Genomic DNA, 14,001 nt, shown 5'->3' with positions numbered 1-14,001 from the left:
TTACCTGAAAAGGTGGTTTTCCAACGAGACACTGATAAATCACAGTTCCTATGCTCCACAGATCTGCTTTAGCATCATAGTGTTGAGACATAATCACTTCAGGGGCCTGGAAAGAACAGCAAAGTCTCAGAGGGGAAAAGCAGAACAGCAAACCCACAGGAATACAAGTTCTACAGTTCTTCTGTCAGAGCAGCATTAACAGAGAGCACTTTATTGTAAGACAAAATTAACATTTTAATCTGCATCACATGACTTGAAAGGTAACAGTTCTATCTAAAATGAAAGCTATGATCTTTCCAAACCACAGAAAACTAGAAATGTTCTAAAGAAAGCACCTAACGCTTACCACATATGGAGTAAGAGGTTAAGTGTTATTTACTTGGTTTATGCAGTGTTCCTCATGGATAAATAACAAAGCATTTCATAAGGAATATTATTACCACCATTTTACATATACAAAAACGAGCCAAGGGAAAGCCAAAAGATCTTCCTATGACCATAGAGTACAGTAGTGGTAGTGCCAAAGTCAGACAGTTCAGTGCTCAACTGACAATCACACTACTTAGTAAAAATTAATAGCAATTTACTCCAAATTGTTAAAAAACCCCAAACAGAACAAACCCCACATGTAAGAGAATACATTAAATAACCAGAATGAAACATCAAGTAGCTGTTTAACTTCTAGCCTATATTTGATCACTTTTTATTTTCTTAGAAACTGGGAAGGAGATAATGCCTTATTTTCAAGGGGGAGGAGTGGGTTCATATGGGAATGAAACCACTTCACAAAAAAAAAAACAAAAAAACCCAAAACTAAAATGTATTGCCTTTTAATTCTCTAAGATTTTTCCTCCCTGCAGTGCTAAAAAATGCTCAATGTCTCTCTGATTTCAACAATTGTGATCTCCGCATCACAAGAAAACAGGAGCTAGTAAATCTATGGAAAGGTACACTGAATGCTGCCCCCAGTACTTCTGAAGCAATATCAGGCATCTGCCAATCTGCAAGCAGTAGATTATTTTGTTCTAGTAGGAGAATGTTTGAGATAAGCAACATAATCTGAAATATACTGTCACCTACCATATACATAGGGGAACCACAGAGAGTTGCAGCCATCATGTTGCTATGCAGATAACGAGCAAAACCAAAGTCAGCTACATAAAGAAACATATTTGTCAATGAAAAGATAGAAAATTTTCAGGTTTTTAGTGTCTAAAAATCATGTCTCATATTGAAATCTGCTACAATTACCAGCTAGAGAGAAAAAGACACATATAATATATAGCCAACTACATGGAATAGTAAAATCTATGTTCCACTGAAAGAATAATGTATAACTTCCAAAGAGCAAGCCAAGAAACAGCAGTGGCATCATTTGCACAAACTGCTGCTCGACCATCTCCCCAGCTGCAGAGAACACTGTCTGGCGTCAGCAGGAAAGGATTAAAGTCAGTGGCTAAATATAAATGGTTCATTAAGAGTGATGAATATACAATCTGCTTCAGTGAAATCACATCAGGTAGAAGTTTAAGAAGTCAAGTTTCTGATGCCTGAATTTTCCATGTAGGCAAAAGCATCTGACACTATCAAGTAAGGACAGCAAGAGAAGAAATAAATTTTGTCTCTTCTGTGCTGCTCAGAAGATGGATTGAGTTGGAACAGATCTCAGATTTTGGCTGAGCAAAAGCACAGAAAGTCAACTTGTTTAAAACAAGGTATTTTTAAGTGGACATTTTAACTGACAACAATGAGAGGTTAAAATGCCTGAAGTGTCCTCTGAAGAGGAGTTTGGTAGTATCCTGACCAACTGACATCTCCCCCCAGTTACAATGCCAAATGTTCTTCTGTCAAAAATAGGTCATAACCTACATTTCTAAACTTCTCAAATAACCCTTAGGAGGGTCTACCACAAAAACACCCCCAGCTGGAACTCAGACTGGCATCTTGCATGCGCACAGTTTGAAATGGACTAAAGGCTACTCAAAGTTTCAAAGGTTACAGATTTATGTCTACTTAAAATAGCTTAATACTAGAAACATCAGCTAAATAGGTTTCTTTTTCCTACAGATTTAATCAAAAAGGTCTTTATGGCTCCATCTTTCTTATACTGAGAACCTGCATTACAGCATAAAGCTCATCATTCTAGACTTACTGCCTGATTTACATAAATTTAGTACACACCATACCCAGTACACCCTCTGTGCTTTCAGTAGAGAGATACTTCAGAGTAGGGAAACAATCCAACAGTGATGATCTACAATGACATCAGAGAAAAGCATATTTACCTATTTTGATGCGTATCCCAGTGACACTTGACTTTCTACGACTGGCATAAGACAACAAAATATTCTGTGGCTTAAGATCCCTGTGAATGATTCCTTTACTGTGCAGAATGCGCATAGCTGCTGCAATCTGCTGGAGGAACACACGGATGGTGTCTTCACTAAGAGTTCCTTTAGCTGGAAATAACATACACAGGAACAGATGAGAAAATAAATATCATTATCTTTGGGCAAAAAGCAATAAACTTCACAGTGATTGACTGTGAAAACAATGAAGACAATCAAACCATAGTGAATTACATTCAGAACATTCCAATCTTCAGTGTTTTCCTATAAATGTATATACTCCCAACAACATACACATCTCCATAGTTTTACACTAGCTACAGTACTTAATTATCTGGGTTTATAATAGTTCAGTCAACATCGTAGCATAATAATTGAAAAACTTCTCAATCACCACTAAATCCTAAACTCACCAAAAAGGCAAAGGAGCCAAGAAAATAAAATAGCTTCACAGTTTAGAACATTAAATATATCTGCAATCTTGTTACAACCTGAAGCCACAAAACCTGTTCTTAAAACAAATTATTATGGGGATGCAAATAACCACTCTCCTCAAAAAAATTTCATCCATGATAAAATTTATTTGGAAGGGAAAAAATAGGATGTACTTCTAAAAGTCTCTTCAGAAGGTATTACTTCACTGCAGTCTGAAAAAGTACTGAACACAGGAGCTGGATTATACTGTATGAGTCTTTCCAGGGATTTTAAGGGAAGTGAATTAGGCTTTTAATATGCACAGTTACCATAACAATAGCTTTCACAGGAAGATTCACAGAAAGATTCCTTCAACATTCTGAGATACAAGGGCAAGTAGAAGAATATTTTCATCAAGAAAAATAGGAAGGTCACCATCTCTGCTCAAAATTTTGTTTGGAATAAGAATTGGTTTGTCATGATTCTCTAACTTGTGTCTTCACTTTGGGCAGAGCCACGCCGAAGGGCAAAATCACTTCTGAACCAGAACTGCCTCTTTGTAGAAAGTGTTATTATATAAGTAATTCGGTATTTTTAAGTGCAGATCTTGGAAAAGCAAGCAGGTGGAATCAAAACACTGGGAGCAGCCCCCAAAACACAACTTTAGCAATAGAAAACCACACATTTTTCGGCATGCTATTTATGGTTAGTTACATCTTCTCCCCCATTTACAAATAAGGAAATATTACATTCAACTGTTTTGAAAGCAGTGGCAAAAAGCAGTTTCTGCCTGTGCATTATTTTATTTACCTTCATTGCTACTTTGTTTCAATTGCTTTTTTGTTTCAATTATGAATGGCATTTAAAAACACTATTTTTAAACAAATGCAAAACCTTATGGTTCCCTGCAGCTTCAAATTTAGTTTTCAAGTTTCCAGGATGGCACACAAATGCACAATAAATAACACTCTGCTGCTGACCTGGACTGAGACAGAATAAAACACTCAAGAGATTCTTTGTGAATTTGTAAAGAGGGGACTGTAGAAATCACACCAGGGGGAACATGCATTGTGGAATTATAGACATTTCATGAACAGAAAAATATTTAAAAGATAACAAAAAAAAAAAACAACTTAGAGAAACATCAGTGGATTACAGGAATACAGTCTATAAGCATGTAATGCAATAGCTTCTTAATAGGGAAATACAGTGATCAATTACCTTGTAAGTAATCTGCCAAATCCCCACCATTGCAGTACTGTCAAAAAGAAAGGTTTTTATTCAGAACACAAGCACTGAAACTTTCTTTATATTTTTTACTTTGTAATCTTTTAATGAAAATGAGAAGATCACTTCCAGCTGTTTGCCTTAAAATTGTTTTGTTGATTATCTGTAATCAATAATTTGAGATGTAACACTTCATCAATACTTCTAGTATCAGAAAATGAAATGGAATACTTTATGGAACAAACACTGCTAATTTAGCAGTGCATGGGAAGTAAACAGTTTTCAGAACTGCTTGCTTTAACAAGTCATGGTTATTTTGCAGCTGTGCAAAGAAGCTTTGTCTAAAAAACACCTTTAAAATCAGCCAGAAAGAAACATGTACGTTAACACATACCTCCATTACCAAGAAGACAGAATTGGGCATTTCCTAAAAGAGAAGGAGAACAAATCCCATTTAAGAATATGACAAGACAAAGCCTTCAGCACCTGCATTAACCAAGTGTAACATGAGATTTTTTTCAATCGAGACACCTTATGTTAAAGTCACTGCTTTAGAGAGTAGCAGATACATACATTCCCCACCATTAAATACTTCACCTTTTCAAAAATATTAGTATTTGCAAAAAAAAAATCAGGCAATAAATATCCTGAAGACTAAAGCTATCATTTGAAAGAGCATCATACAGTAAGTAACATCAGTTTCTGCTGTATATCACTCCCTCAGCTTTCAATTGCCAGTAATATTTAGTCACAAATATACTGGACAGAGTTACAAACCATAAGCAAGACAATGTGGCTATGACAACCAGCTTTCTAAGGAGGAATTCCAAAGTTACATTCCTTGCTTCTGGGTAAAACAAGCTTTGGTTTTGCCATCTGACAAGCCAAAGGTCAGTCAGAAATCACACAGCAGTTAACTGTCTGGAATAAACTGATTCCCAAATGCTGTTTTGTAGGATAATTACTTCAGGAATCATGCATACTTCTGTAAAATATCTCCCTCAGCAAGTCACTGGCAGAAGCATGTCCCTGCCATGGACCTAAATGCCTTATGGCAAAGGTGCGATTTGTTATGGCAGCCCTATTGAGATTTTCCAAAGCAGTGACCTCCTCTGACCTAACCTATTTGCAACCTGAATTCCCTCTCTTGTAACTGGGTAAAAGTTACTCAACGACAGATTAGCCAACTTCTACTGTAAATTATCTACACACGAAAATGCATTAAAAGCAGTAAAATGTAGTAAAAATGTCTGTGCTTAAACCTGACCCTAACAAGAACATTCACCTTTTTTACAAATACTTATTTTGTGTGAGGGAAGAAAGAACCTACCTGTCTATGCCAATAACCAACATCATTTTCCACAAAGCCTCCTGCATGTAAGTTTTGTTGTGCCTACAGCTGGCAACAAAACGAAGTTGAGAACACTTTGAGATCTTTTATAAACTAAAAGCATTTTTTCCCTGTGAGTTGACAGAGTAAGACAGAAAGAACACAAAGAGAACCAGAAGGAAACATACAGATGCACACTAAACAGGATGATGGTTTTAGTTGCATGGTATGTTACCTCCTTTTCAGTTTAAAAATAAAGAATGGATTGACAGTTTGTGGGGAAATATGTTTTTAAGACAGTTGAAGGCAAATACCAAGATTGCAAAACACACAAGGCCAGACATATACCCCAGCTCTAAATGGAAATGTAGTCAGCCTGACTGTATTCTGCTAGCTAGTGTCAAAAAAGAAAGTCAAAAGGGACACTGCACGGCAAAACACAAGGCCAGACATATACCCCAGCTCTAAATGGAAATGTAGTCAGCCTGACTGTATTCTGCTAGCTAGTGTCAAAAAAGAAAGTCAAAAGGGACACTGCACGGCAAAACAAAAGCTGTGAACTTAAGTCACCTTTCTCAGTGTTTGTGTTAAAGCTTCAGCACATGTTCCCTTTGACTGACCTGGCAATAGCTAATACAGGAGTGCCATTTTCAAGGGCTCACTAACAGGTCAGACTAGGAAGCTTGAAAAGAAAAATAAAGTAAAAATGGGCCCTTAGGCCCAGGTGGGGGAAACCAAAGACCTTAAATATCACACACGGCACATGGATGGCACAACCCATTAAAGCTGATTTCTACCAAACCATCACAGATACAGATATCAACTACAGATAACTGTACAAAGTTCAGTTCAAGATGAACTGGATGTTTTAAGGTTAATCCAAGACTGTATTAGGCTGCTTCGTGTTCGGGAAGCGTTTAGTTTAGCCACTTTTGTCTGTGTTACAGAAATGCGTTTGAGGTTCTTTCCAGCTCAGAACATCAAGCACATTACAGATCTGTTTACATTTGGAAATGAGCTTCAAAGAAAGCAAGTTTCTAGGAACATTAGTCAAATCTGTTGGGAATGAAAGGCAAACTCCAACTAATATAGAATATTAAAGCAGCAGTAGATCACATTTCAGAAGTCCCAATTGTTCAATGTTTCTGTAACAGCTGTGGCCAATGGCAACCATAATTCGCAATCCTGTAAATGCCTCAAAACCTAAAGTGTATACATTAAAGTGAAAAAAATATAAAAAAGTAATTACTTGCTCTGTAAATTACTGAAACTACATAATGATAAATGTTGTTTCTTTCTACATAATTCTTTCACAACAACATCTCACAAGACAGAATCTCACTTTCTTTCAGGAACCCCAAGGATGACAAACAGCAACTCCGACATCCCCATTTACCGAACTAAAAATTCTGCCAACGGCAGAGCATGTCACTTAAAGGACAATTGTGATGTGTAAATGAATAACGCAGCTAAGAAGCATGGAAACTGCCTGTTCTCCAGTGACAAGAAAGAAGCTCAGCTAATGGATTTCCACCCAAACATAGCAATCCCATGAATCAGAAATAGATGTTCCACAGCGTCAGTGCCTCCACTACACAACAGTCTCTGTACAAAACCAGCAGCTTATGGCAGTATGTAATGCTCAGCTCACAACAGACATTTATTCATCTCAAAACTAAGAGAATGTGTTTTCTGGATTCACTTGGAAAGTCCTTTCAAATCAATCTGCTCTCTTAAGAAACATGGAGTTAATGATTTGTCCTGTTGTACTAACCTGCTTAAAGAAAGTCACTAAATTTCCCTCCAGTAGAATCACTCATCTTATTTTGACTGATATTCTTGATTAAAAATAATCAAACAAGTCACTTGGTTAAAGTCATCGTAAGAATTAGAGTGTTTCCTTCTGTAGCTTGGATAATTGTTTTTTATTAAACCAGATCAGATTAGAGGTTTTACAAAGAGATTGTCCCAGACTGGTCAAAAGTCTTTCCTAATTCGTACTGCTGAAGTAATACTTGGCACACTACTGGTACCAAGATTCCCAGCCACATCTCATCCCAAGTTTAACACATAACCAAACACTTTTCAATATCCCACCAACGCCAACTTTAGTTCACAACAGCTGACATGTTCATCCCTCAAATTTTGCATCACAGTTCTTGGCCAGCCTAACTGGGAATGTGATCTCCATTTTGGGAATACACTCAGAAGACAGAATAATTCTGTAGACACATGTTTCCCTTCTAAATTATTTTGCTGAGAAATAAGGCTATCCCTATCATCATTGCCTAGATTTGTGATTGCTGTTGACTTGCTAAGCAAAGTGTTCAAAAAAGAAAAGATTAGTAAACCAGCATATTTCAGACCTAACCTGCAGGAATAAAGCTGATCTAGCAAGCTATTCTAAACTGCTTCTTGAAACAAGCTTTTGAATATTTACATTGATACACAGGTCATAAAATTACTGCAGCTGGAATGGTTCTCGCCTACACTTCTACCTGGAAAAATAATGAAGCAAAACAAATGTACGTTGTGTTGCAACAATTACAGAGCAGTTTTGCCCAGCATGCCTTGCTTTGTTGCTTGAAATTTGCTTGACAAAACCTATTTTTGCTCCTTATTCTGAATCTAGGTTTAACTTATAAGTTGAAAAAGATGACAAAGGTTAATAGGAAACCATTTTACAATTCTGAAAGCTTACAGATAAACCTAATAGGGATTAAGAGGCAACATATTTGCCAAAATTTGCTGTGTTTTAATCCCAGTGGTCTCAGGGGATGTGAAGTTCCAACCCAAAGCACAGGCTCGGCACAGCAGTTCCATTTAAAAGCCATTAATCGAAAAAGAAGTCAAAACATCCATGGTTACTTCTGACAGCTGTTGCTAGAACTCTGGTGTACTGGCAGAAACATAGCCTAGATTTCTTTTGGGTTAGGAAGTCCTCTTTTAGAACAAGCTGAAAGTGTGCAAGGAGCTCTTGGTGAGCTGCCACAGCTGAAACTGTAGCAAATAAACAGTTAACATGTTTCTGTTCCAGGCCTGTAGATTCTGGTTAGCTGGAGTTTATGATCAGAGTCCCAAAAGTATGAGAGTTAACCTGACAGCTTGTGCACTGCTATTATCTGATTGATTTTCTGATATGTTAATTTGTGCTTTATTTGCTCTGATTTTGTTTTTTTTTTTCTCCCCAGCAATACTTTTTTTTTTTTTTTTAAACCCATTAAATTCATTTGGCAGAAGTTCTAATGATCTAGTGAAAAAATGACTGGTCTAGATGTTTTTAAGGCTGTTTCTTACTGTATTACAGATACTCTTGTTTCACTTTCTGTGTGCACCACAGCAGCAGCTTTAACATGTTCAGCTCCTATCATGCAAAGGACTGAACATTTTGTTAGTTCTGACTAAATGTTAAGTCTTAGACTAAATGTCACTTGACATGTGCCTGTAGGATTCAAATAGCATGCATGCTGCCAATTATTTACATAAAAGAGCAATCAGTCATGGAGAAATGTACCACAATAGCCATATCATTTTCTGCTATGTGAAACGCTGTACTTAACTAATACATATGGGAGGCAGTGAAAGAGACTGGCCTGCTGCACAACGCAAAGGAAAGGCAAAACTGTTCACAGCACGCTAAACATTTACCACACTCACATACTAGAAGATCATCTGAAACAGTTTTGAAATACAAATTACAGCATCTAGGCACAGCGGGTAAGCTAAGGACTATGTAGTAACTCCAATTCTTTGGTTCTGTCGGCCAAAACAAATTCCAACTGGTTGTCCCTAACCTTGAACGCCTACACCGGCGTCATTCCTTGCAGCCCAATATTGTCGTAACCAACCTTCCAGTTAGCATCAGCTGCCAGGTAGTATTTCAAAACCTTTACAATTTCTACAGGGCAGGATTTTTTCTTTTTGCCTTGTCTGAAAACTTGTCTGAACAGCATATTTTCACATGACTATTTCCACACACAGTGAGGATGGATACTGGCAAACACAGTGGACTTAAGGAGCTGAGGGAAAAAATAAATATATTGAGACATCCTCTTTCACAAGACAATAGTTCAGAAAGAGCTATGGTGAGAGTATGGAGGCAATCAAAGCTGTGAGATACCAAGAGCAAGAGCACACATCAGAACACTTGAAGCAAGTGCCTCAAGAAACATATGCAATGCTACCAGACCACCTGGAGTCCTTGGGTAAACCAAACAGCAATATTTAATTCCCACTGGTAAAACAGCAGGTATAGATAATATGGTTTGTTCCACAAACATCCCCAGTAAGAACTCACGGGCACCTGTGTATAAGTAAAGGCTGAGGTGCAGATACCAGAAGGATCACTGGCCTTGCTCCCATAGCTCTCAGTGCTGTCAAAGACAGCAGAAGTAGCTGCAGTTATTTTGTCTGCATGGAATGCAGACAAAAATTCCTGGTCATACAGACCAGGAATGTTGGTCTGTATGGACCAACGAGCTAAAGCAAGAAACAATTTCTGTTCAGATACTGTTTCTCCACTAACACACTAGAAATTAGTTGTCCCTAAACTACTGTTCAAATAGCAAACTTCAGACTCCATACAGTGAAGACATTAATTCATTCTAAAACTCTATCTCCAAGATACATTACAGCTTTCATTCTGACTGCTGACATTCTAAAGAGGTTTTGAATTAAATTATTTGCTAAAACAGGCACTGTCTGGCACTGTGTAAGAGATTAGTTCCACCCAGCACACACTTGGGATCATGAACTGCACAAAACTGTAAATTCATGTCCTAAATATAGCACATTCCAAATAACTCACTGATACCTTCATAGTTCAGTATAATACTTTATTCAAGGACCTCAACGTACTTTATGCTGGTGAGTTAAGAGGTTATTTTAGGTTCCTTTCCAAGTCTTCTTTTGCAGGATGAATGACAACCCACAGCACCACCATGGGAAAAGAGCTGCATTCTTACACCATTTGAGAGATTCAGGATTCTTTTTTTCTTGAAATAAAAGACTACCAAAGTCTTGCCCGAGAAGATAAATAAAAATAGGTCTCAACAGGTTATATCTTGCTATCCATCTATCATAGTCTGGGGTTTTTTAGGCATTTCACTTTGTGAAAATATTAATCTCACATTTAGAGGTGAGCTGCTTATATTTATTTTTCAGAGCCCTACTATTGCAAAACATCTGCCTCGCACAGACGGAGAGTTCATACTTGAGTTTGTCTGCACAAATGTCTTCAGGCTTAGAACCAATGGTCTCCACACCCTGGTGTGCAGATCCCCAGCCTTCTGAGATGGCACAAACAACAATGGTATGCTCTGCTTCTCTGCTTATATCAAATGCTGAACTGCAGATCAAACCTGCCAGTGTTACATGTAAACACCTCACAGAAATCAAGGGCAATTATTGTGCTGGCACCAGAACAAAAGATTCTGATGCCAACCAATGCACACACCAATTCATTCGGGTGTGTCTCTGGATGAATGGCATTTCTAGTAATTTATCTCAGTGCACCCTGTACATACCAAGTAATGTATCAAAATGGTGTTCATAGGAGCTGAAGCAACAGCAATGTATAGAAGCTTTTAAAATATTCATGTACTCTCAGCAGAATAGCTCACAAATTCTCCTTAGATCTAATTAAAATCTAATGGCGTATGTATCTTTATTACACTGATTTACGAACATATAAATGAACAGAGATGAAAGAGAAGGAATCTATCTCCTGTGAAAACAATTCCAAATGAAGCCCTTTGCAATATGTAAAATAACAACTACCCTTTCATTCTCAAACTTTAAAGATATATTCCAAATTGCTACGCAGGGATACAGCTTTAATCTCAAAGTACTGCTATTAAATACAAATAATTTCATTTAATACTATGAGAGGTAAAAATATTTCTTCTCCATTGCAATTAATTTACACATTTTTACTTCGTTTTGCCACTTACGTTTCACACCATCTTTTTTATCTGGAAACTTGGTGCAACAACCAGTTCTTGGATTATTCCGCTAAATGGTTTGCCAAACAGTGCATCTGAAACATGAGCATTTTCTTATTTCAAACTGTCTAAGGTTAAGAAAAACTTCAGACCAACAGAACCATAAAAATAAAACAGACTCCCGGTCTCACTGAGAACTGCCTACTGTGACAGACTCCACTAGCTCCAGCACTGAGGAAAAAAAAAAAAGCTTATGTGACTTAAAAATTGCTTGAAATCCTAAAGTCTTATCTGCTGTACTATATCACTGTGTTCACAATATTATGGCCAACACAAAGGGCAGTACATGCTAGAACATGAAATGCTAAAGAAAATTAGTAGGTGTAACAGCCTAGTAGACATGTGAATGCCTTGCATAGTGTTCATTCTTGCTGGGTTATAGATTAATGTAATCATACAAGTTAATGATGGACAATATTTCACAAACACAGCCCTGTGCAGAAAGGGAAAAGCTTATTTGTGCAAGTGTCACATTCTTTAGATCATATTTTGTAAAGCAATTTCTTCTATAGAGGTAGCATCATACTGCTAGGCTTTATGTTTGCCATGAATGTGTTTGAAATATGCCCAGGGTATGAGACACAGGTTTTCCCTTCTCTTGGTTTTAACTGTTGATTTTATTTAAATGCAATAGTCGGTGACAAGCAGCAACATCCCCTTCTCAAATGGACAGCACAGGACTGATCATTCAAGAAGTCCTGTCACCCTACAGGCACCTTCTCTTGTGGCAGAGAAGCATAAAAGTTATGTTTATAAATAACCTGTAGGTAAAGAAACCACAGACAAGTGTACAGCTCTGCCCTCTCTTCCCTTGTGGATGCTCTATGTGTAGATCAAAAGAAGAAAGAGCCTTTCCAAGGCTTAGAAGATACACAATGTTAAATCATCAAAATATGTATCTAGTCAACTACCCTCAGGTTGAGCTGCAAAGCTTAGAAGGTAATGCTCACATATAAATAACTGTAAATGATAAATCTGAAATTCAGCTGCTTACTCACACACCAACACCCTCAGTCAACAATTCAAGCTTCTTTTAAGATGTCTGGATATACTAAATTTAGGATGCTGAGAGATTATTTCCACTTAGCAATAGTCAGGAAAACCTGGTCTCTTCAAGAAGCACAAGAGACTGTACTTTCCCTCTCAGAGCAGCTCTGAAGTAAGTGAAGATCCAGGAGGGAGAAGAGTCTACACATCCAAATGGGAAGTTCTGATGCATAGTTCATGTAGCTACATGAACATCAGTTTTGTACCAAAGTCAAAAGAATTTAGTACACGTCCTGTAGCACTACACACAGCAAAACCTGAGCCTGCCTAGCATGTGTCATGGGAACACAGATTACTATAGCTAGAGATACACATCTACACATAAGCTGAAAACCTTTAAGGATGCAAATATGTGAAGACAGAAAATACTGAAGAAAGTAAAAATGTCTATTTTCCATTCCTGTAACTATGCACTGCCCCAAGGGTGGGTCTTAATAATTTTTTCATAAATGTAACTCTGCATTTAAGATTAGAATTGAGCTGAGGAGATAAATATATAGTTCTTATTCAAGCAGAACAAATGGCTGTATAACCTACATCACATTTAGCTTTATTCAACACTTGCAGGCCTTAGGATATGATGTACTTCCTACCAAGTGGAATACACCACCCTGGATAGGCCAGAAAGCCAACTCCTTCACCTTACCATTTAAGATCCTGGGCATAAAAAGAGGAAGACAATTTGAAGCCATTTAATACTTATTTCTCCTACTTGAAAAGATCCAAATGTCTGCTTGGCTTTTATACTTTATCCTGTCCTCTTGAACACAGGCAACAGCAATATATACATGTGTGATTGTGGTCTTCTACTTCCTTCAGTTCTTCCTCACTGTGATACAGAGCTACACAATGCATTTCCTTGTTACAGAGACCTCAAGGATGCTACTTCTTTTCTATATAGTATTTTAAGTTATGTTGACTTCTTAACGTCACTTGCTTCATCCATTCAGATCAATTTCTACTAGTACATTTTCCTTCAGCTGTATTCAGTCGTTATCCACAAACACCCACTTTCCAATTAAATTATAGGGCCAAGGAAACAAGGCTAATTCAACAGAATAGTTACTGCCACTGATCGAGCTCCCAGCCCAGCCAGCTGATTCTTTTCCTCTGGAGACAGGACCAAAATACACAAACAGCCTCTGCAGAGCTTCTCAGGCTACCACTTGCCCCTGCTGCCTGGCAGTAAACCGTATTCCTCATGGCTTTCTATCCCAACACTGCATCCTGCTCATTAGAAAGAGCCAACACAAAATAAGTGCATAGTGTGTTAAAGATGAGACAACTCCCCCGCCACTGCTAGGGAACTGAATTTCTTTTTCTAAATACCAAACTGATCATAGCAACAAAATATGTGGCCATTCAAAACTTTCTACTCAGTAAACATACATATGCATTGTATTTTCATAAATAAATTTTAATGAAAAGGCATCAAAATATGTTTTACCTGGACATCATAAAGAGCTACAATGTTCTCATGCTGAAGTTCCTGTAAAACAAAATATCTGCATTATGGAAATGGCCTGTTGTCATTGTTATTATTCTTTTAAATTTATCATGCTAGGTGATAATCAAAGAGAACCAAATTTTGCAAAGGAAGGTAGCATCTCTTTTTGACCACATGATGGAATTT

The 14,001-nt window shown here is 37.5% G+C and overlaps 1 protein-coding gene across 6 annotated transcripts in view; it reads right to left on the bottom strand.

Annotated features, from left to right (window-relative positions):
• ULK2 (unc-51 like autophagy activating kinase 2) overlaps positions 1-14,001 on the bottom strand; it is a 40,693-nt gene that overhangs the window by 23,497 nt on the left and 3,195 nt on the right. For 3 of the 6 annotated variants that reach the window (XM_030472846.1, XM_030472848.1, XM_030472847.1), the window contains 6 exons: positions 13,816-13,857; positions 4,384-4,416; positions 3,984-4,020; positions 2,286-2,459; positions 1,081-1,154; positions 5-106 (listed from right to left, as the gene is read on the bottom strand). In XM_030472846.1, the coding sequence (XP_030328706.1) occupies positions 5-106; positions 1,081-1,154; positions 2,286-2,459; positions 3,984-4,020; positions 4,384-4,416; positions 13,816-13,857 (462 nt within the window). Of the gene's footprint in view, positions 1-4; positions 107-1,080; positions 1,155-2,285; positions 2,460-3,983; positions 4,021-4,383; positions 4,417-5,319; positions 5,389-11,270; positions 11,387-13,815; positions 13,858-14,001 lie in introns of those variants that run through there. The other 3 variants (XM_030472849.1, XM_030472850.1, XM_030472852.1) reach the window with 3 other exon arrangements.

This window comes from Strigops habroptila (assembly GCF_004027225.2).
Source record: "Strigops habroptila isolate Jane chromosome 13 unlocalized genomic scaffold, bStrHab1.2.pri S16, whole genome shotgun sequence".
NCBI lineage: Eukaryota > Metazoa > Chordata > Aves > Psittaciformes > Psittacidae > Strigops > Strigops habroptila.
The sequence above is the reverse complement of the archived record's forward strand: the minus strand, read 5'-3'. Positions and strand labels throughout refer to the sequence as shown.